We start from the raw sequence: 22,648 nt of genomic DNA, 5'->3' as shown, positions 1-22,648 counted from the left end.
CACAACCAAAGCTGGTTCCCACAACTTCTGTCTGTCTGTTTGTCTGTCTGTCTGTCTGTCTGTCTTGGGGTTTATTTGTGCATTTAAAAGCTACAGTGCACACAGTATTTTAAGGCAAGCAGCTAGGCCATGTTGAAGTCGGTCTTCCAGAATTGCACATGAGACTTAATCAGAACAGTAGCCAAATCTGGTCCCCAGATTTGAGTACAGAGTGATCCCCAGATTTAAAAACTCTGTTTTCAAGAGTTGCTCTTAATTCTCTCATGGGCATGAAGTCCATCAATGGTTTTATATCTGTCAAGACAGCAGCCTATTTTAATGCATGAGCCTTCCTGCGGGTTCATTGGCTAATGGAAAGGCAGAGATGAAGCAAAAATATCCATTGGGTCAAAATCGAAATCCAGTAAAACAAAGTACACCAATCTTTTACCTAAGAGGATTTAAACTAACCAAAGAGAGTTAGAGCCCCATGACTGGGGATCAGGTCATAAATGCATTGCCATAACTAAGGATGCTTAGTTGACTTTTTGGCAATGTCATGGCTATACAGGCATATTCAATTGTACACAAGTCTCTAGGATCTTCATTGGATGTTTCCATAACCAATCCCCTCTCAGCCCTTTTTCCTCCTCCTCCTCCTCCTCCTCCTCCTCCTCCTCCTCCTCCTCCTCCTCCTCCTCCTCCTCCTCCCACTCACATCTGGGAGCTAGCTGCTGGCCGCGGCTCCTCCACATACAGCTCTGCGGTGCACTCAGCTCGGCCGTGCTTGTTGCTGGCACTCACCCCGTACTGACCCTCATCCTCGGAGCTCACATGCAGGATGACCAGAGAGTGGAGTCCCCCGTCTTGCTGTATACGCATGGTTTCCCCCTCTTGTACAGGCTGGCCTACATCAGACACATGACAGTCAGAGTCTGACCCAGAAAGAAGTAGAAGACACAAATGGGTACCAATTTATATGAAAGTTAAAACCTAGCATTCAGGGTTCATGGAAGCGCTAATAACATATAGCTCTCTAGGTCTTGGACCATTATTATGATCATTGGCAGAATACAGCGAAAAGAATCTTCGTGTTCTCTTTCCATAATCTTGAGGGATAGAGAGATACATTAAAACTTTTTGGCATGGCAGCAACCATATTTTTCCTGCAACTACTGTCATAATCAGGGACCGGACATGTTCTCATTACCAACTGGTAGATTAACAGGTCACTTACCACCCCAGAATAGAGGCCAAGCTCTGCTGAGAAATGGCTATGCCGAAAGGCCACTGCAAAGAAACATGTTAACAGTGAAGGGAAGGCTGCAAGATCTGGATATGGGTAGTGTGGATACTTTTCACCTCAGTAGATTTTGGTGGGATTCAGGCTCAATGATGTCTGAAGCCAGAGCAATTTTTTTCCCATTGGTTGTTAACAGATACATTTGATCACTAGGAGACCAAATACTGATTTCTGATGTGGCAACTTATTGCAAGTCTGGCTATAGATGTTCCCACAACCTTTTGAAAGAGAATAAGATTTAGATCCTGTGGCCTTCTGCCTCTTTACCACCAAGCCTGGCCCAAGTAAGTGGACAACAATCCATGTATATTGACCCTCCTTCTATAGCCATGTTGCCTGACCTTAGAACATCTTGTAAACCAGTGTCTCTGAACTGCAAGGGGGAGGGGAATTACCAAAGTGGGTCCAAACGATGGTTGGTGGGGGGTCCCCACTGATCTTGCAGTCAAGCCGTGCTGTTCGTCCTTCCACTACAGCCACAGTTTCCAGTTTGCGGGTGAAAAGGGGATGGCGTGAAGGCCACACTGTTAGTTTGGCACTGCAGGTCAGCTCATCTGCAAAGCACAGTGGACAGTCAGCAAAGTATCCACAGGAATTTATCTTTTCTTTGCCTTTAAAAGCTTTGGAACCTAGCAAGACTATAGGGCAAGGAAAGCAGCTTGCTATGAAGTTGGCTTTTCCTGGTCTTGAGATATATAGGTAAGTATGGAAAGATATTAGGGAGGGGGGGAAAAGAGCCAGTTTGATGGAACGGCGAAGGTGCTGGCTTAGAAACCAGAAGACAATGAATTTTAGTCCCATATTAGGCTTGAAAGCCAGCTGGGTAACTTTGGGCCTCTCTCTCTCAGCCCAACTCACCTCACAGGGTTTTGTTGTGGAGAAAAAGAGGAAGAGGAAGGAGTATTATGTATGTTCATTGCCTTGAGTTATTTGTAAAAAAATATGAAAGGCAAGATTTTTTTTTTTTAAAAAAGAACCTCTCAGAAAGACGAGAATATCCAGAAAATGAAATTAAATTGCTTTTACTCTTTCTGTACCCTTCTTAAATGTTGTTACTGCCTCTGAAACCCAAATTCTTCTTGGAAATGGAACTCTAGAAATTAGCATTTGGCTATGGATCCACTCTTGTGCTTTAAATTACACTTTTGCTGACACACGAAATGAAATATCTGATAAATGTTGGCAGGGCAGATTGTAAGTGAGGCCAGATCAGAACTAATTTCATGGCAAACCTGCTTGGAACATTTCTCCCAATTCAGAGCAACTCTGCTTCCATTCCTACAGAAACCGAATCCATTCATCCGGTTGTATAGACAGGCATAAAGTTTGCCAGATCCCTTCCAGCTTTCTGCTTTACAATATTTTTCCCCTCAGTCTGGGAGTCAAATGTAAATAACGTGTAAATTTTCTCCCTGTAAGAATGTTACAGCTACCACTACCAAAGCAAGCTTGTTTATTTAAATAATTTCATAATATTACTTCAACAAGTAATCCCTAACTCAATTTATGTATACCTAGGGTGGTCTGCATAAAAGAATGTTACAATAAAAATCAACCTGCTATAAAGCTGCCATAGCTTGTCACAAAGGTGAAGGAACTTTGAATAGGGTTTTTAGTATTTGCCCTTTTTTTCTCATGCTGTATTGGTCCAATAAATTGTGAAACATATTTGACCAGGGACAAACTCAGGTCAAAAGCATGGAATGTAGTATCTTTTTCAAACCATTTTGAACTTCCTTTAAAATCTAGTTTCCCTTCAGTTTGTAAAGCTCTGCGATCACATTTTTTTTTTTTAATTTGATTTATATGCCGCCCTTCTCCGAAGACTCAGGGCGGCTTACAATGTGCTCAGCAATACATTTCTGCAATACATTAAGCAGCTTCCTAAGAATTAATCTAGACACTAATTTTTTTGGTATTTTGTTTTATTATTGATCTGAACTTCTCTGTGTTTCTGCCAGATATCAGACTAGAAAACATGTGGAGATGAGCTTTTCAGTGGTGACCTCCATGTTTATGGATGCCTCTCCTTCCCAAAGGAATATACATCTGATTCCAGTCTTGTTTTCAATCTGTTTAATTGTTTGGTGCATTTTATTTGGGCTGTTCAGCTAAGCTACATATTTTATACTGCTGCTTTAGTTCAAGACCTTACAAATTCTCTGTGTGTGTACATTTTAGTGTACTTGATTGTAAATTGTCTTATGATTATTTCGGCTTCTAAAAAGCGGAATAATAGTTTTTAAAAAAACAGAAATAAGCAAGAGTGCAAAATTGTTTCCAAATAATGTTCTTTCACTCCAACTTTTTCCAATGAAATAGTGGCCAGAAAAATACACTTTGAGCTCTTTTACATAGAGCTTCTAATCATGATGTTCTGCCTACTTTTTGCTTCCCAACTCATTTACTGCCAAGAAGGAGAGATACCTAGATAGAAGGAAGAAAATTGGCATCTTGCATATGTAGATCTGTTGATTTTTAGCTAGATTTGGGCATGGGTGCATCGGAAGATCAAAATAGTCAGTACAGAATTTACAGTATCTAAATTCTGATAATGGCAGCACCTGATTGGTTTTGGCTATTTAAAAAAAAAAACCCTGGCAATATTATACCTGGATAGGAGACCACTACAAAATCCCAGGGTTATGAACAAGAATGGTAAATTGATGAAACATCCTGGAAGAAGGAGACAGCAAGCTACTTCAACACTAAGAAAACTATAGACATGCTCGTGGAATCATAGGACTTAAGCACAACTCAAAAAGGGATATTGCTTTACCTTCAGTGTAAGCCAGTGAACTACAAAAGCCAAATGATTTCTTCTGCAAACATGTGCTCAGAAATTTAGCCTCAAAAATAATAATCTAAACATCAATTGATAAATTTAGTTCTGGCTGTGGGTATCATTTTTTCCCCCTCTTTTCTCAGTTTAACCCCTTTTTCATTTTGTAAACAAATGTCAAGGACTACCTGTATCGCAAAGATGGAGAACGTAAGGCTTTCCAGCAGTTGCTAAGCTGTTTCCAGCTCCAATTTCCCACCTTTGCAGTACAACTTTTCACAATGTACCCTGTCTACATCCATCAAACCATAGCTCAAACATTGTAAAGTACCTGGCCTGGTGGCTCAGCAGATTAAAAGCATTGTGATTAACACCAGCTGTCTGCAATTACTGTAAGTTCGAATCTCACCAGGCTCAAGGTTGACTCAGCCTTCCATCCTTTCTAAGGTAGGTAAATTGAGGACCCAGTTTGTGGGGGCAATAAGCTGACTTTGTATAAATATACAAAAGTATGAAGGCTATTGCTTAACGCATTGTAAGCCGCCCTGAGTCTCCGGAGAAGGGCGACATATAAATCAAATTAAAAAAAAAAAAAAAGTAAGAAAGATGGAATTATAGTCCAGCATGACTGGAGCGGGTGTGTGTTTTTTTTTTTTTAATCAAACTGCTCTGCATCTTTCCTAAATCAGCTGATTGAGCTTCTCTTTGCCCTCTCTCACAAGCTGACACTCTTCTCCGGCCCCTGGCACAGAGACAGGCTACTTATTGGCATCCCAAAGATTATGGTTGTATCTGTGGATGAGTGTTTTAAACCATCACTGTTGCCACCCAGGAGGAAGCTTGACAGAAAGGGGAGAGAAACAAACCAGCCCTGCTTGTTCTTATTCTTTTAATGGGGATTTGAAGTGGAAAAATCAGCATTAGCACCTTTTAAAAAATAAAATTTAAAAAACAGTGATTTATCAGAAAGATGTAAAAAACAGTTTTAGTGACTCAATGAGAAGTTAGCACCTCAAACCCCCCCCCCAAGTGTTCTATCTATGGCTTATTTTAGGGATAGGATTAATATCTCAAAGTTACAGGGTTCTTGGGGCTTTGCTTAATATGTTATGTGAATACAACCACTGATTTGTAAACTATGATTTGTGACTTACAATAATTATGCATTGAAGAGGCATAACGTCAGTTATATTTATTGTGTGAACCCAGTCAATTATGGCTTAACAAATCAAGATTAAGTCAATGGTTGGATTAGTTCAGTGCGTGAACCCAGATCCTTCCTCCTATGTCGTCTTCACCTCTGCTTGTACAGCATTCCTTACCTTTAGCTGTGCTTAACTTGCATGTGTAGATACCACTATCATCTTCATGCACAGAGGTAAGCAGCAGCTTGCACTTGCGTCCGTCAAAATGCATCTTGCACTGGAGCAGGGCAGGCTGCAGAAGGCGCCCCCGCCACAACCAGTCCACATCCACATCCGATGGGCCAGAAACTAGGCATTCGAAGATCGCTGCATCCCCAGCCCCCACCACCACGTCCTGCAGCGGGGTCAGCACTGCCAGGGAGTGTGTCTCAGGGTGCACTGGGAAGAAGGAGGGAACAGGAAGAGGAAATGGAAAAAGAGAGAAAGAGATGCGTCTCTGAGCAATGGGGAAAAAAAACGGGACAGGATGCAAAGAATAAGGTGTGGAAAGCATGCAATGGGTATTTTTATGGTTAAATTAGATTATCATGTTGCTACAACCTTTTTGATTTGTGAAGTTAAGGCTTGGATTATCCTAGCTGGCAACTTTTGCACACTGCTCTCATAAAGAAGTTAAATGCAAACCTGAATTTCAGAATTATTCTCTGGCCTCAGCTGCAGATAATTCACTTGCCCCATTTCCAGGAATTCTGAATGTCTGTCCTTCAAAATCATAAGGGAGACAGAAATCTATGATCCTGCATATTCCCAAGGTAAGGAAAACAACTGCCTCCCCCCACCCCCCACTTTGCAGATGACCTTAGATGTTCAAAATGCAAAGGAACAGAAAACATGTCCAACCTACAGGCCCTTTTCTTTCTATATCTTAAATATCAAAGCTACCATTCCATTCCGTGGTTGAACAGAAAAATCCAACTATCATATAGAATTCCTGCAACCTGGTCCAATAACTAAGTCTACCTCACAAAAGGAAAATGTTATGAAGTTTTCCAGGGAATCCTTCCTGAGCCAAGAGAAAATAGCTAACGTACACATTTCAAAACTGGAAGTTTTAGAGCAAAACAGAGCAACATTTTAACTATGTATGTATTCTGTTTTCAGTATCTCAGTTAAATGCTCGTTTTTCCTTTCTACAAATGAACAGATTGTACAGCTGTGGAAAAGCAGCAGAGTTATTTATTTAGATCAATATTTCTATCCCACACTCCAGATGCAAACAGACCAGTTCGAGTGGCTTTCTCCTAGTATAGCTGGCAACTCATTAACTACTGCAACAGAACGTAAATGAAGACAAAGCAGTCATAATCCAAAGCAAACTCAATCTGAAAGGGGAAACTATGATGGGGTATGGAGAACACAAAAGCATGATATGGAATAAGAAGGGGACATGAGGAGAAGGGAAACAAGGATCTGTGCTAAGAACAAACCACACAATACTTTTACCAAACAAACAGACTTTATTTCATCTACAAAAAGAGGATTCTCTATAGCCCAGCTCCTGTGAGATACTCCCAGAATGGGAGCAGAATGATGGTAAGAGACAGCATCCTTGGCCTCCACTGAAGATGCCTGGAGATCAAAGTCTAGTAGGCTCCCATTGTTTCCAAAAACCCTCTCCATTCTACACGGTTCTGGACAAAAGGGGTCTTTCCTGGTCATTTTATGTTTCCCAGAGGTCATGGTTGGATAAAGATGCTGAACTAAGTGGCCTTCTAACTGAGAGGTCTTGGAGTTGAGGCATAACAATGTCCAGATGTGGCCTGTTCATTTCAAAGCCACCTCATTTTAATGTGTTGGCTCCATGGATGAGCAGAATCCTCTTGAGAGACCAGCAGGGTGAGGACAAGCTAGCATTCTGCTCTAAGCCCCCAGGAAGAGGAGTGGGCAAAGGCAGAGGAGGCAAGGAGACATGGACACATGAAGGAAACAGCACCACACACTGGCCACAGTGTAGGCCAGACAGCGGTGAAGGCCAGAATGGGCACTGCACACCATCAGCACCTAGATGGGGAATGCCTGGTACGTAGGCATGCTATCCACTTCTGAGATTCTGTGCCTAGCACAGAACATATGGAGATCCATCTGGATGAAAGCTTCCTGCCCAAACACTAAGGAGGTGCCACCGATTAATTCAGCTCATGTAGCTATAGGGAGCTCAGAACTGCTCAGACAGCTAAAGGGAGTCCCCAACTACTTTCCCACCCACTGTGTCCCATTCCCCTAGCTGCAACCAGGCTCTGCGTCCAAGGTGAGTCTCAGCGCTGGCCATCCAGAAGCCAAGCCTTGCCAGCCTGGTTTGTTCAGTCGTGCCGGGAGTAGAGGCAACTGCCCAGGTTGTCTGGCTAGAGTGGCCCAGGGGCCAGGAGTACCTTAGCTCACTCTCCCTGTACAGACAAAAACACAGTCAGCAAGCGAAGGATTAGTGTAGCATGATGGACATAAAAGCAAAGCACAGACAAATTCATACATGCTCAGTCTAAGCAAAAGACGTTCACCACAGCACAAATACATTTGTGGATACTGGCTGACAAAAGCAAATGAGTCAAAACAAAGCAGTTGCACACGTAAACTGTCACACCTATCTCATAGTATCATCTTGTTCATAAAAATCAACCCCAAACTGAAGCTGGGCAGAACACTCAATTCCCCTTTTACTAGCTAGGAAAACATGTCATCTAGAAACTTTCTGCAGATCCAAAAACTGGGTCCAGTAAGCACTTTTGTCCAAGTAAGGGAGCCTGCTTCTATTTTACCAAGAATGATGTAATGAATCAAAGCAAAGGGCTACAGCAACTGTAGCAAAAGGAGCCAGCAAGAAAACAGGTTAAAATAGACCAGGGACATCCTCAAAGGGCAGCAGCTAATTTGATATAGAAGCAGTTACTATTTATTTATATTTCTACCCCACATTTTTAATTTGGTTAATGACTCCACAATGGAGATAGTGCAAACACCAAATTTTCTTAATTGCTGGAGGAATGCAGATCCAGCTCCTTCCTAAACCAAATATGAGATCGGGCAACTGAAACCAACCTTTTTTTTACTAGTAGGTACGAGGCAGACCTATGGTAGCTATGCATCACCTATTACACCCAATTTGGGGCTCCTGGCTCCCTTGCCTGATGAAGATGATGCCTTATGAGAAGGGTGGAAACATACTTAAGCACCTAATTCCTGATGAGTATTAACTGGAAGGAAAGAGGCAAACCCGACACCCATGTTTTAAATAACAATAAATACGTTAAACAGGGGGGGGAAATCCTGCTAAGTTGTGAGAAAATATGGTGAGGATATGAGGTCAGACAAATTATTATTATTCCACTTTTTGTTACTCCACTTCTCGTTGCAAATGGAACTCACTGGTGGCTGATGTAGAAGGTATCACCAAAACTGGCAATTATAACAATGTAGTTATGGTACATTATAGAAAGCCAGTTTGGTGTAGAAGTTAAGGCACCAGGCTAAAACTGGGAGACCATGAGTTCTAGCCCTGCCTTAGTCTTGAAGCCATTGGATGACTTGGGATCAGTTACTCTCTCTCAGTTCTAGGAAGCAAGCAATGGCAAACTACTACTGAAATCTTGCCAATAAAACTGCAGGGATTATCCAGGCAGTTGCCAGGAGTCAAAAACTGACTCGAAGGCACCCCCCCTCCCCAATGTTACATCATATGTGTAACACACATAGAAATTGACCTATGAATAAATTAATTCTTGCTTCAAATTTCCCTTTCAGTGGCAAGGACAAAGTCTTCTGGAGAAAAAAAGAGAAGCTAGTACCTCTTGGACTTCCAAGTGCAACATGAGGATGACCCTGAGCAATCTTCAAGGCTGTTGTGAAGATTACCAAAAGCTATTCTATCAAAGACCCTGAATATTCAAAACTGTTTTATGAATGCAATTAATTTTGTACTCCTAAGTGTTTTCTTCTTTTCATGTGTTCCCCATCCTTGCCCCTCAAGATGGCTCTAGCCAATGGCCATGAAGCAGCTACTGGTGGCTAGAGAGATAGTACCAAGATTATGAGCAAACTGTAAACATGTTCACATTGGGGGAGCAGGATGGTTGATGAGTGGTAGGAAGAAGCAGACATGCAGGTGGGATCTCTTAGATCATCACATGACTGGCAAAGCATTACTGTACTTCTCATGCTCTGGAGCTCCCAAAGATACCTTGTATATCAAGCTTGGCTTCACACTGTCTGGTGCCATATTCATTTATGGCCTTGCAGGCATAATAGCCAGCATCTGTGCATTCCACCATGCGGATATGGAGGCAGAATGATCCATCCTCTTCTTCCACAGCAGAAATGCGCCGTCCATATTTTACAGGATGCCTGTTCTTCAACCTACAGTTCAGAACAGAAAGTCTGAAAGTTTGCAGCAGTTAACATTTCACCCATCTTCAAGAGATAATTCACACACTTGTTTCTCTACCACTGCATGCCCAGAAAAATACTGCATATTCTGCAGTGGTGAAATCCAATTTTTTTTACTACCGGTTCTGTGGGCGTGGCTTGGTGGGCATGGCAGGGGAAGGGTACTGCAAAATCCCCATTCCCACTCCCACTCCTGGGGGAAGGATATTGCAAAATCTCCATTCCCACCCCACTCTGGGGCCAGCCAGAAGTGGTATTTGCCAGTTCTCCGAACTACTCAAAATTTCCGCTACCGGTTCTCCGAACTGCTCAAAATTTCCGCTACCGGTTCTCCAGAACCTGTCAGAACCTGCTGGATTTCACCCCTGATATTCTGGTTTTGTCATTATCCCTGTTTTGTTACATTTTTGTCTTAGACATTCGTTTCTTTCTATTTCTTCAAGCCAACTTAATATATCTCAGATCTAAGACCAATATTTTTTAAAAAAAACAGGGATATTTCCAGGAGCACAAAACATTCACACCCTTTCCATCCACCTGTATCTCACACAGAGCAAAAGAGAAGGACTTTGTTATGCTTCCATTATAAGCAACGGTGGAAAATTGATGATTTTGGCTTTTCTGATAGGGTGAAGCAGGAAGAAAACAGATCAGATACCTGCATTTCTGCTGTTGCTTGCAATGTAAATGCCACAAATTTGAATGCTAAAATGTCTTCTTTTTTTTTGTGGCATTTTAGCACCATTGCTGAATTTTACTGGAAACAGGGATCCAAGATTACACTTTCTCAGGCATTATACCTGTTCTAAAATCTTTGTCCCTTTTGCATTTCCATCATGCAGATATAACCTTTCCCGTTTTGATTTAGTGCCTTCTGGAAATGAAAAACCAATAACGCAATTCTACAAACCTTTTAAAATATCATGTCAACTGACACATTATATAACGGTTAATTAATTGTGGAACACTGATGGATAGGATGGGAGTGAGGGGGAAGTATAAAGGCTTGCTTGGCTAAATGCCTGAAGGCAGTTGTTATTTTGCAAGACTGGAGCAACTCCCATCGCTGCCATCTTACCCATTAAGAATAGTGTCTGGAAGACAAGACAGGAATACTTTTAAAATCATACTGAAACATACCAGTGGACGATGGGTTTGGGCTCCCCTTGCACCCGAATACGCAGGACAACATCTTGTCCTTCCAGTACCGTCTGGTCATTTAGTGCTATCTACAAAAAAAAACAGCAGCCAGGATCATGACAATTGACAAGCAGAGTTCAAAAACTTACTCCCCTCCATCTTTCTGCTGGAATATAAGAGGCCATAGCTTGTTTCTTGTCACATGCAGCAAAAAGACCCAGATTCTATTCCACCCACAATCCAGAGGTGTATTGCTTACACCCTTCAACCTACCTATCCAGGTAGGTCAAAGCTGCCGGCTTCTTTTCTTTACCCTCATGTCATTCTCTCACCTCACCTCAAAACATGGCGCAGCCTTGAAGTTAATGTCTGTGTGTGCTGCAGTCGGGCCAATCTCAGAGCGGGGTTGCACTCTCATAACAGGATGATGCTGAGGGGTGAGTGACTCAGGGAACTCTTCCAAAGGGCTCAGGTACTCTTCATCTGAGGTGACAGGGCTGCTGACTTCACGGCGGGGCATCAATCGACTGTGGATCTCTGCGGGAGCTGGGCAATCAGAAGAACGTAACAGTACAGATTGGGCAGAGCCCAGCAAAGTGGGAGAAAGGAGTAAACAGAGCCAAGCTAACAGCAGGCAACTCTGAGTCAGCCACATATAACAAGCAAAATCTAACTTCTTAAATGACATCACACAGTATTATCCCCCCCCCCAATTCCACAGTTCTGAAAATTAAGGCATCTGTCTGCCTTATTTTATCTTATGATTTAATTTAACCGTATTTTAGGATTTATGATGATTGTATTTTATGATTATGATCATGACATATCAATTGTTGCTTGTATGTACCCTGAGAGCTTATGCACCAGAGGCAAATTACTTGTGTGTCCAATCACACTTGGTCAATAAAAAATTATATTTGAAGGAATTATATTACTAAAACTTGGAAACAGACAAAGCAAATGAGGGACTATTTGTCTGCCTGGACTCTTTTTGAAGTAACTAGAGTAATAACGTTCCCACACAGCAACAGGAATTCATCATATCAAGGATGATTACTTGCTTATAACATCTTTTATGATTAATCAGAAAGGGCAAACTTCTTCCTCTTTCTTAAAGAAGTACTACCCTTCACAATGATAACAATACCTTTCCTGAGTTAATGCTCCCCACTTTGGCAGAAAATTATACTGGGATGAAATTTGCTACACCTTTTGCTAATCTCTATCTTGCCACTACTGCTTCTGTCTCAAGGCACTGCAATCACCTGACTTCCCTCAGTGAATTTTTTTTTTTTTTAATTTGATTTATATGCCGCCCTTCTCCGAAGACTCAGGGCGGCTTACAATGTGCTCAGCAATATAATAAAGGATTTTGCATACTTTGAGCCTATTCTAAGGCAGTGCTGGAATAAGGAGGGAAATGCTATTGAGCTTCAATACCGCTAAGGACAACTTAAGCTTGTTTCATTCATGAACTCTGGATTTCAAGGGCGTATCAAGGGGGCATGGCAAGAAAAAAATATTTATGCCATTATTCAGTGCAAGTGAGCAAAGCCCATAGTCACACATAGGAAAAGGTTCTTCAAAAATGTATTTCTCTTCAAACATAATAAAATTAAGGCATAATCTGCTCAGGTTTCACACACTGTGTGAGCCTGGTGGCTCACACAATGAGCCTGGTGGCGCAGCAGACTAATAGCCTGTTATTATCATCCAGCTGCCTGCAATTACTGCTAGTTCGAATCTCCCCAGGCTCAAGGTTGACTCAGCCTTCCATCCTTTCTAAGGTAGGTAAATTGAGGACCCAGTTTGTGGGGGCAATAAGCTGACTTTGTATAAATATACAAAAGTATGAAGGCTATTGCTTAACGCATTGTAAGCCGCCCTGAGTCTCCAGAGAAGGGCGGCATATAAATCAAATTAAAAAATTAAAAAAAAATTGTCTTATTATATCAAAAGTAAAATTATACGTCCTCCATAATTCCTCATTTAACTATGTGAGATACAACTATATTTTCAACTCTTCCCCATGTTAAGTTCCCTACTTGACTATTACCAGAGAATGGTAATGGAGAGAAAATCAGGAAGGCAGCCATAGTATAATATAACAATCCCTCTTAACACAAACATTGGCCTGAAGAGCCTAAGCTAGATTGGCTTTGTTGCTTTTACTGTGTCCCTTTTCCAGGATATTAGACGCCAGGTTTTTTGCCTCTATTCAAGCCCGATGGCAATATTTCCTTTTCTTTGTTTTGAACTATTCCACTGGGTTTTAGGATGCAGTTAGGTATGCTGTAAGAAAAGTGCCCACCTTCAAGCAAACCCACAGGCCATTGTACTACCACAAAAAACATTAACCTCAACAAGACTATTTTCATTTCTACTAAAAGAAATCTAGTGGTTGACGTGAAGCAGAACAACAAAATCAGAAACGTTATACAATATGCAATCCTCCCAAGGCCTGGATATTTCATAGTTGAGATGCTCACACGTTGAAATGCTACTCCACTGGAAAAGTAACCCAACCCACATATGTAACAAAAATTATATTTCAGAGGAAAAGCTAATGCAGCCTCTCCTAAATATACCAGCATTTCACAAACAGGTAGTGCTTTTTTTTGCTAGAATATGGCAGTACATTTAAACATGTCATTTCCTCTATGTAGATCCTTAAGTGATTACTCTAACATTTCCTAGTAAGACCTTTGTCTGAAGTGATGAAGACCTTATGCGGATTTCATCCACATCACTTCAAATTTATCAATTTTTTTGTAAATAAATTCAGACTCTCATCCAATTACTGACAGGTCAGAGTGCTAGTTAACTATCAGTCTCCTCAAGAAGGTCAAGCTTCCTCAATCAGACCTAATTTAGTCAGTAGCTGTGAGGACTACCAAGTATTGGGAGAAAGACCAATGTCCTAAATTCCCCCAAGTAATGTATTCAGGGAACTGCACAATACTATTATCCATTTTTACATATCACTTCAGATTTCACACCAGCAGAGTTGACTCACACTCAGTAGCCAACTGCAGCCAACTTCAAGGACATGGCAATAAGTAGTTTTTTTAAAAAAAGATCTTTTTATCTCGCCTTTATTATTTTTTATGAATAACTCATGGTGGCAAACATACCTAATACTTCTTTATCCTCATGCTTTTCCCACAACAACATTATAAAATGTTGGGCTGAAAGACAATGACAGGCCCAAGGTCATCCAGCTGGCTTTCAGGCTAAGGCAGCACTAGAACTCACAGTCTCCTGGTTTCTATGCACCTTAATCATTACATCAAACTGATTTTATTTTTAATGTATACAAAATAAATCAGATATCAGCTTATGTAAAGTGTAGGAATCAAATATATGTATATGTCTGGAGAGAGGGAGAGGTGTCAGAGACTGCCTTTTTTTTATTGTATTTTAGCTATTCTTTTCTCAATCCAGAAGGTCAACATCCACAACCATCTCTTATCTAGCCATAGTTCAGGTCTTGTTGGTGTCAGTCCTTATGCATGGGTATAAAATGAGAAACAACTTCTATTGTAAATCTGATGTGGCTAAAACATCATGTGAAAATGTCACCCTTTCAAGAGCTACCTGTATGAATTAATCAACAAAATGTAATGCGATAAAATTACAATTTGGCATAAAGCAGCCGACATTTAGAACAAGTGCAAAAAAAAATAAAATAAATAAAAGTGCATAAAAATATGTAATTCTCTGAATTATAGAACCTTCACTGTGCAAGAAACAACGTAAGCACTGTCAACAACACCTTCTGGTAAAATATTTCAAAAGATACTACAGCCAACGCTTTCAGAGGTTGTCATTATTCATGGCTGGGTGGCGGAAGGAATTATAGCCAAACCGTATCAGCAAAGAAAAAGATATCAGCCAAGAATAGGGCACTCCAATCTTGGATACTAACATTATCTGTTCATGCTGGCAGCAGCATTTTTGGTGTGTTGTCCCTGAAAAGGGTCAAGGTGACATTAATAGTTTGGACAATGAAAACTTGTACTGCACTGCTAGGACAGAGGGGATAGTTTTGATCCAGAACTTGATGGGATAATCCAGCGTAATGGATTCAGTTGGGGGCATCGGACCAGGAGAAAGCAGAGTATCATGATACTCCATGGCAATACTATCCAATGCTGCCTTATAAAAACAATAGGGAATTATTCAAAACAAAATATTATTTATAGAGACAGAGGAACAAGGAGCAATATACTGATTCTACCTAAGATCCAAAAACTATATGACTTCTTCTCAACTCTTCATTAAAACTGACTAGAAATCAGAGTATTTTCCTCAGAGGAGAATTACCCTCTTGCAACTTGGAGAAGCTGTGCTGTTTATTTCCTTCCTCCCCGACTCATCATCACCACAAGGTAAAAAGATTGGACTGCAAATCTCTCACAATTTGATTGCAGCAGGTGAAGATAATCAGTTCACAAAGCACACTAAACCCTAAACTTGAGATAAAGAAGAAACTACGATTCATTTAATATGCCTTGCCCACAAAAAGGATATTTTGGCTTAACGTGACAGCCATGTTTAAATAGCAATATGCTAAGGTATATTTGCATCTGCATCAAAACCCTTAGCCTACTGTAACTATGTTATATTCTAGATAGAACATACTGCCGTATTATTGAAGGCTTTGGAAATTCACTACGGTAGGTTTTTTTTGCTTATAGGAGATGCGTTTTGCTATCACACATTTCTCATTCTTCACCAGATGAACACAAAGGTGTACTGAAAACAAAACAGACCTTCCTTCGGTCCTTCCCGCGATTTCCTAAATCCACTCTCAGTGAATAAATTCCAGCTCCAAATTAAGCTCATGACTGCAACGCTATGCAAACATACCTGAAGTTAAACGCCATTTAACCCAGCGGGCCTTACTTTTGCGCAAACGAGCACAGGATTGCGCTGCGGCAAGTGCATCGGAAAGAGACGGCGCGTCCCTCCTGCGCCTGCTCTGCCCGCAGCAAGCCGACTCTCGCAGACATCGCCGGCTGCGCGCACTGGATCCCCGCTACGAGCTGAAGCCCCGGCTCTCTTTATAGGCGATCTCCGCCACGAGGGGAGAAACGGATCCGGCTAACAGGGTGGAGGAGAGACGCCAGAGCCGGGCCAGCAGCTCGTCAACCGAGGGCGGCGTCCGATCTTCAGACAACCAGCCCAGCCCCGCCGGTCCCCTCTCTCACATTTCAGACCAATCCATGGAAAGGCTGAGTTGCATCCTTTCACAAAGTTTACTCGCACGTGCCCAGAAACCGCAACTCTCCGCCCCGAACTGTAGAATTGGCGGGCCGGGAACGATAAAGACGTAAGGCCAAGAGGCAGCGATCCCCGCCCCTCCCGATCCGGCCACCTCTGCTCAGTTGGAGCCGGTCGTCTCTTCCTTCCCTCTTCCGAGCCTGCTGGCTGTTCGTCAGACAGGCTGGCCTAAACCGAGCCTTGTAGGGTAAAGGCAGCCTCATGCCTCGTTATTCAGCAGGAGCAGAAATGCTGGCCTAAGCGCCCCCATCCAGGACACTGAGAAAACAGGCCTGACGCTGCTTCTCACATGCTGATGTGGGAATATGAACCTCTTAACTCCTCTGGCCTTAAGGCACCGTCCTGGCTGCAACCTCCGGGGCAGTCTGGCTGCACTGGCACCTTCCTCACCTCTTTGCCCTTACCTGGCCGCACAGTTAAGATGGCGCTGCAGCAGGTCTCAGCCACCTCGTTGCTTGCACAGACGGTATAGAGGCCGGCATCAGTCATGCGGGCACTCCTAACCAGCAGCGTGTGGCGTTCGCCCTCCGCTTTGATGGGACGAGCGGTGTTGCTCCGAAAGGGGATGCCATCTTTTCGCCAAGACACTGCAGAAAAGACCCATAGTGGGCGGAGATGTGGTATAAGTGAAATCGAGGGATTATTCTGCGTTTGCCAAACAGTATTAATTGCCTAAGGAATTGTAGGTTATGAAATCGCACATCGTTCTGCCTTCTCTGCGTTTCATCAAGAGACAGCCTATACGTTTATCTTCTGTCTTTTTCCTAGAACATTTCCATGTCTTCGTGAAGGTGGTGTCAACAGAAGATATAATTTTTGTTAAGGGCCACGTGTAGACTTAGTGGAGGACTGGAAAGCTGAACTTGATTGAGGCAAGTGGAAAAGTAGGAATGATCAAAACATAAAGTAGGGCTTCACGGAATATAAAACACGTTTTTAATCCATTTTTCATAAGTTGATTATGTTCCTCACCCCAACATCTGCAATTCACTGCTGAGTTTAATTTTAGTAGATATCAATAACTGCATCTGATTGCTGCCAGATGAGATACCCTTGCCACAGGTTTGGGTATGCACTTCTCTCAGCAAATTACTTTTTATAAGGATAGTACTCTTTTGAAATAAATTGTAATAACTTTTCATTTTGAGGAAAAACTAGGAGCATTCCAGAAGTTGAAGCCCAACAAACAAAGTCTATTTTCTATATGTAAGGTGAAGCAGTATGGGGTATACCTTGGAAGTAGCTCAGAAATGTAGGTAAAATAAAAATAAAATCAGAAAAACGAAAAACATGGTCAGAACACCTTGAGCCATGTTCCTGAGCAGGATCTTTATCAATGCAAATTGGACAAATATATGTATATAAAAATCACGATTGAATTAATAGAGTATTTCTCATATCTGTGGAAACAGACAACTCTGGGCACGAGACAATCAGAGAGCTAGGAGTAGATACCCCTCCAGCCTCCACAGATTCATAATTTGCTCTGCGTGTGGTACCCTATGCATTTACCTTGTGGAGAAGGGTTGCCCGTGATGATGCATTTGAACAGCACCTCAGTCCCAGCTATGACGACTGCATCATGGATTGGGATTTCAAAGATGGGAGCCTCCAGGGGATCCTCACCCGCTGAGGTGTAGGAATCATCAGAAGATTCTGCACAAGATGATGGAGAAATAGCGGTTACTAGAAGATCTGCAAAGAGCAGGGCTAGGAGTCTGCAGACAGATTTTGCACTCCCCTTGCATGAGGAATGTATTAAACCATGGCATCTTTTCACAATAAGGAAGATAAGGGACTGCTTCCAAAATAATATCCTGAGGGAATCCTTATTTTGGCTGACATAGATGCTCAAAGCCCTTAATCTCCTTCAGTATGTCTTCGGTTTTTGAATCATAATTCTTGATAGGATGCTGTTACCCTGCTGTAACCACGAAGTCCCCAAAAGCAATAAAGCTGGCTTATCACATTCTAAATTACATATCACTTTTTAATTAGGCAGAAAGGCATACGAATCATTTTCCGTGATATATATTAGTGTATAAAATAGAGTGGAAGGCAAAGAAAATGATTCAGTCTAGAAATATAGAATTACTGATCTATAATATTGTTACCATATTTCTTGAAGCCAATTTGGCTGATCTGGCCAATATGCTTGGATATTGCTTCACAGTGGCAACCACCTCTATACAGCAGTGGTCCCCAACCTTTACGGCTTGGTGGCTTGGCTGGGGAGTGAGAGGGGAATTGGGCTACTCAAGTGGCGGGCCAGCACGCACGTACATGCAGTCCTTGTGTAAGTGGCAGGCCAGCGCACATGTGCGTGAGTGCCCACCAGCCCAGCACTCATGAAAGCTGCTCAGCCACTCACGCAGCCCAATTCTGAATAGATCAGTGATGGCTAACCTTTTTGCCATCGCGTGCCAGGAGAGGGGGGCGGGGGAGGGTCGCACGTGCACGTGCCCACGCGCATGTGTGCGCAACCCCCTCCCCCCTCCCCCCCCGCTTCTGGCACAGGATGGCCTGGTAGGCCCGTTTTTCTTTCTTACCTGGTTCCAGATCCTCTCTGTGTATCGGAACGACGAAAACAGCCTTTCCCATTCCCTTGGCGGCCCTCCGGAGGCTGAAAGGGCCCATTTCCCAACTCCCGGTGGGACAGGAAGTGACATTTTTTGCTGTCCCCAGCCTCCAGAACCTCTCTAGGAGTCTGTAGGAGCCTCTCTAGGAGTCTGTAGGAGCCTCTCTAAGAGTCTCTGGAGGTTGGGGACAGGAAAAAACGTCACTTCCTGTCCCACCAGGAGTGGGGAAATGGGCCCTTTCAGCCTCCGTAGGGCCTCCAAAGGAGTGGGAAAGGCTGTTTTTGCCCTTCCCAGATACACAGAGAGGATCTGGAGCCAGGTAAGAAAGAAAAACGGGCCTTCCCCCCCCCCCCAGGCCCTCCAGAGGCAGGAAACAGCCTGTTTCCCTACTTCTAGTGGGCCCAGAAGGCCCAAAAATCAGTTGACCGGTGCGCGCATGCGCCCCAGAGCTGAGCTGGCGTGCCCACTAATATGGCTACACGTGCCACCTGTGGCACGCGTGCCATAGGTTCGCCATCACGGGAATAGATTATGATCCAGTAGTGGGCCACGGCCCAGGGGTTGGGTACCCCTGCTGTACAATCCTTTTTTCCCCCCTGCTTTTCCTTCCAGTCGTCAACACAATTGTATTCCGCTTCAGAGCTCTTTAGTCCTCTTACCATTTGGACCAGTGGTCAACAATTTCTACTATTTTCCTAAATCTGAATTATAATTAGCAGTAACAGTGAATAACTAAAAGAACCTAGCATGACACAAACTTTCTCACCTTCACTCACACAAGAGCCTTGGCAGCAAAACTCTCTTTTTAAAACAAACAGCTGAAGTGCAATTGGACTTTTATATAGATTTGTATACTTAAAAAATATTCCCTTGTTTTTAGCTGCCTATGCTAAGCTTAACATAGGCAGCTAAAAACAAGGGAATATTGTATACAAGTATACAAATCTATATAGAGAATCCAAAGAGGTGGACAGATGGGAAAATGAAAAAATGAGGGACGGAAGAGCATTTACTAATTCTTTTCACAAGTACATCCAAGGAACCTAGGATGTGATGAACCCTCTTCATGTTGTATGGGAAGTTAAACCATAGGGAAAGCATTTCTGCATAACTTTGTCGGATGTTTCTCAACAGACCCACAAAACGTACTCTTATTCCCTACCTGGTTCTGGTGACATTTGTCGGGACCGTCGGCCTTTGCCTCTGCTCCGTGCACTCTTCCCTTCTTGAGGTTGCAATGTATTGTCCTTTTTTTCTATCACTTTCCCAATCTTTCTGTCGAATTCTCTACTTGTACCATGGATCCCTGCCTTGCTTCTGTCTGGGCCAGTTTCTGTCTTGGCCCAGGGTAGAGAATGTCCATCCTGTCCTAATTCCCGTTTTCGGCCATGTGAGGCTTCGTTTAGACCCTTTGATTCATAGTTGACTTTTGCTGCATTCAGAGGGCCTTTATCCATGATATCCTGGCTATTTAAAGCTGATACCTGCAGCAAGTTTTTCTGTCCCCCTGGAGCGGCACGGGAAAGTGGACACTGCTCCACCTTGTGCCGCAGAACTTGGCCATTCAGTTCCGGTTCCTTTTGACCTCTGCTCTGTTCTCCCATCTCCTCAGTCATGGCTGCATTCCTTGACAAAATCTTTTGGGGTTTTTTGGGCTCATCCCTGGGTCCCACTAATCCCACACTGGACAGAACCAGTTGCTGTACACCATGTGCATTTTCTGTAGCTGGGAAAACTTTCATCGGTTTAAGTTTCCGTGGTGGTGGAACCTTGGGGACAGATGACTCAATGGAGGTAATTGCAGTGGGTGACTTGAACAATTCTTGGGATCGCCGCAGCTGCTGTTGAGACACGGTGCGTTTGATGCGCCCCAATTCCTCAGTGAACCTTTGTTCCAGGTCATGCACATGACTGGAGAAGCGGCCACGCTCATCCAAAGAGGCTGCTTTCTGATGGAAGATACGACGCCGAGAAAATATATCTCCAAGTTCTGAACGAGTATCCTCTTGAAGGTCTTCATGAGAGGCAGCTGAGAGGAAGGGACTGGCATCATCAAAACCAGCCTGGTCAAAAGAACGTGACTTGCGTAAGGGTTGCCATGTGTGGCCCACAAAAGGATTATCATTCTTCTCCAGACTTTTCCTCCGCTCTTCAAAAAATTGGAGCTTGTCAACAATCTTGGAGCCTGACCTTGGCAGTTTGGGGGATGGGCGAAGGATGGACACCCGGCTGGAAGCCTCACTCAGTGGGGTCTGGGGCCGTGACTCTCCTGTGCCAACCTGAGAGTAGCCAGATGATTTAGGATGCTTCAACTTCTCATCAAGTTCCTCAGATGCCGTGTCTTGGAATTCATTGGGCATCAAGAGTTTTCTGCGAGGAACCACAGGTGGTGTGGTACCATGGCTGGTTCCAGGTGGCTGGATTGGGCATTGCCCTGCTCGGGGGGTTACTGGGCGTTGGAGAATATCTGTGTTGGTTTTGCTGCTGCTGTTGGCATCATCCCTTCGATATCCACCATGGGGGAGGCTGCTGTGGTTGGAAAATAAGAAAAGGTAAAATTTGCTAAGGGAGGAGCTCCTGCAGAAATCAAGGGAAGTGAGCAAAAAGGATCAGATACTTATAGGAACAATGAACTGTGATCATGAGGATCAGGGCTTGCAATGACATCTGAGTTCAAATTACCTAGATGAAAGAGAAAAAGGGCAAGGAAATTGTCATTTCGTTGAGAAGAAAAACAGCTGTGACTATATCTTACCTTAATACATTAGCCTAAACTGAAATCTTAGTTCTATCAGAGTTTGTATTTTTACAGCATCAATGTGGCTTTGGAATCATTTAAATATTAAATTTTTGCAGTGCTTCAGATTCAATTCTGTAAAGCTGATTTGGTGCACAGGAAGAAGTGAATTCAGCACCTGTCTGCAACTCTTTAAAAGAACTCTCTTTTTTGCTGACTTTTGTGATTCTAGAAAAGGATGCAATAGATTTAACAAATTGCAGGCAGATGTTACGCCTGTATCTATACCCACATCTTTTTGGAAATGACTAACTAGCACTGCACAGCCCTAATAAAAAGGGGCACACTTATTTGACTTCTTCTATATCATGTAGTTTAGCCAGCTATGTGAGTCTCCAAGGTCTATTCCTTCCTTATTTAACATCCTATAATTTGTATCCTGTTTTCCCCAAAATAAGACATCCCCTGATAATAAGCCCAATCGGGCTTTTGAGCGCATCGCAATAAGGCCAAGCGCTTATTTCAGAGTTCAAAAAAATATAAGACAGGGTCTTATTTTTGGGAAAACACGGTATTAAACGTTGATAGGTTATGTTTCCTAACCAAGTTTTTATTCCCTTTGAACAATATCATTCTATGATTAATCCAGGAAGAATCTGTCAATCTTATTTGCTAAATGCGATGCATCCAGTTAGTATCCATGTTTGAAAAAATATCTGTAAATCAGTTCAGCGGTGATATATCAAATTATTGAGGGTAAGGCTGGGTCGAGTTTTCTGGAAAGAGGGGAAATCCCTTGCATGGCCACAAAGTAAACAGAAGGGAGGAGAAAACATAGCTGCATCTTTTCAAACATGGTTTTTCCTACAGATACAGTTAATTCAATGGTACGTACAAAAAGACATTCATTCCAATGTCATCTTAAGCTGTTCCAAGAAATGTGGCTGCATTCAGATATGCACACAGAGACACACAAACAAGGACAATGGTTCGTGTGTATATGATATTGCAGGCCTTTCTTTCACTTTATTATAGCAGGCAGGCACTGTTGATGATAAGCACGAGGAAAAGGTGGGAAAAGCAACCTTAGGAAGGAAGAAGTGGCAAATAAAGGAATCTTTAAGCAACACTTGTTCTTCTAGATACATACAGTAACATAGTTCTTAGTTCTATTCACAATTAGACTATATTTTCACTGCTTTTCAGTCCATCAGCTTTACTGTCATTTCCAGAACCCACCAAATCTCATTTTTCATTTTT

The 22,648-nt window shown here is 42.7% G+C and overlaps 1 protein-coding gene across 1 annotated transcript in view; it reads right to left on the bottom strand.

The window, feature by feature from the left end:
• The window catches only part of SPEG (striated muscle enriched protein kinase), a 133,558-nt gene that overhangs the window by 49,542 nt on the left and 61,368 nt on the right, over window positions 1-22,648 (bottom strand). Inside the window, exons 4-12 of the mRNA XM_070956733.1 lie at window positions 19,814-21,180; window positions 17,585-17,728; window positions 16,477-16,659; window positions 11,124-11,332; window positions 10,787-10,875; window positions 9,441-9,616; window positions 5,387-5,647; window positions 1,678-1,836; window positions 698-887 (exon numbers count right to left, since the gene is read on the bottom strand). Coding sequence (XP_070812834.1) covers window positions 698-887; window positions 1,678-1,836; window positions 5,387-5,647; window positions 9,441-9,616; window positions 10,787-10,875; window positions 11,124-11,332; window positions 16,477-16,659; window positions 17,585-17,728; window positions 19,814-21,180 — 2,778 coding nt within the window. The remainder of the gene's footprint in view (window positions 1-697; window positions 888-1,677; window positions 1,837-5,386; window positions 5,648-9,440; window positions 9,617-10,786; window positions 10,876-11,123; window positions 11,333-16,476; window positions 16,660-17,584; window positions 17,729-19,813; window positions 21,181-22,648) is intronic.

The sequence above is a fragment of the Pituophis catenifer genome, unplaced genomic scaffold (genome assembly GCF_029215685.1).
Source record: "Pituophis catenifer annectens isolate HBS135680 unplaced genomic scaffold, rPitCat1.0.hap2 SCAF_1, whole genome shotgun sequence".
NCBI lineage: Eukaryota > Metazoa > Chordata > Lepidosauria > Squamata > Colubridae > Pituophis > Pituophis catenifer.
Note: the sequence above shows the minus strand (reverse complement) of the source record. Positions and strands in the feature narration are given on the sequence as shown.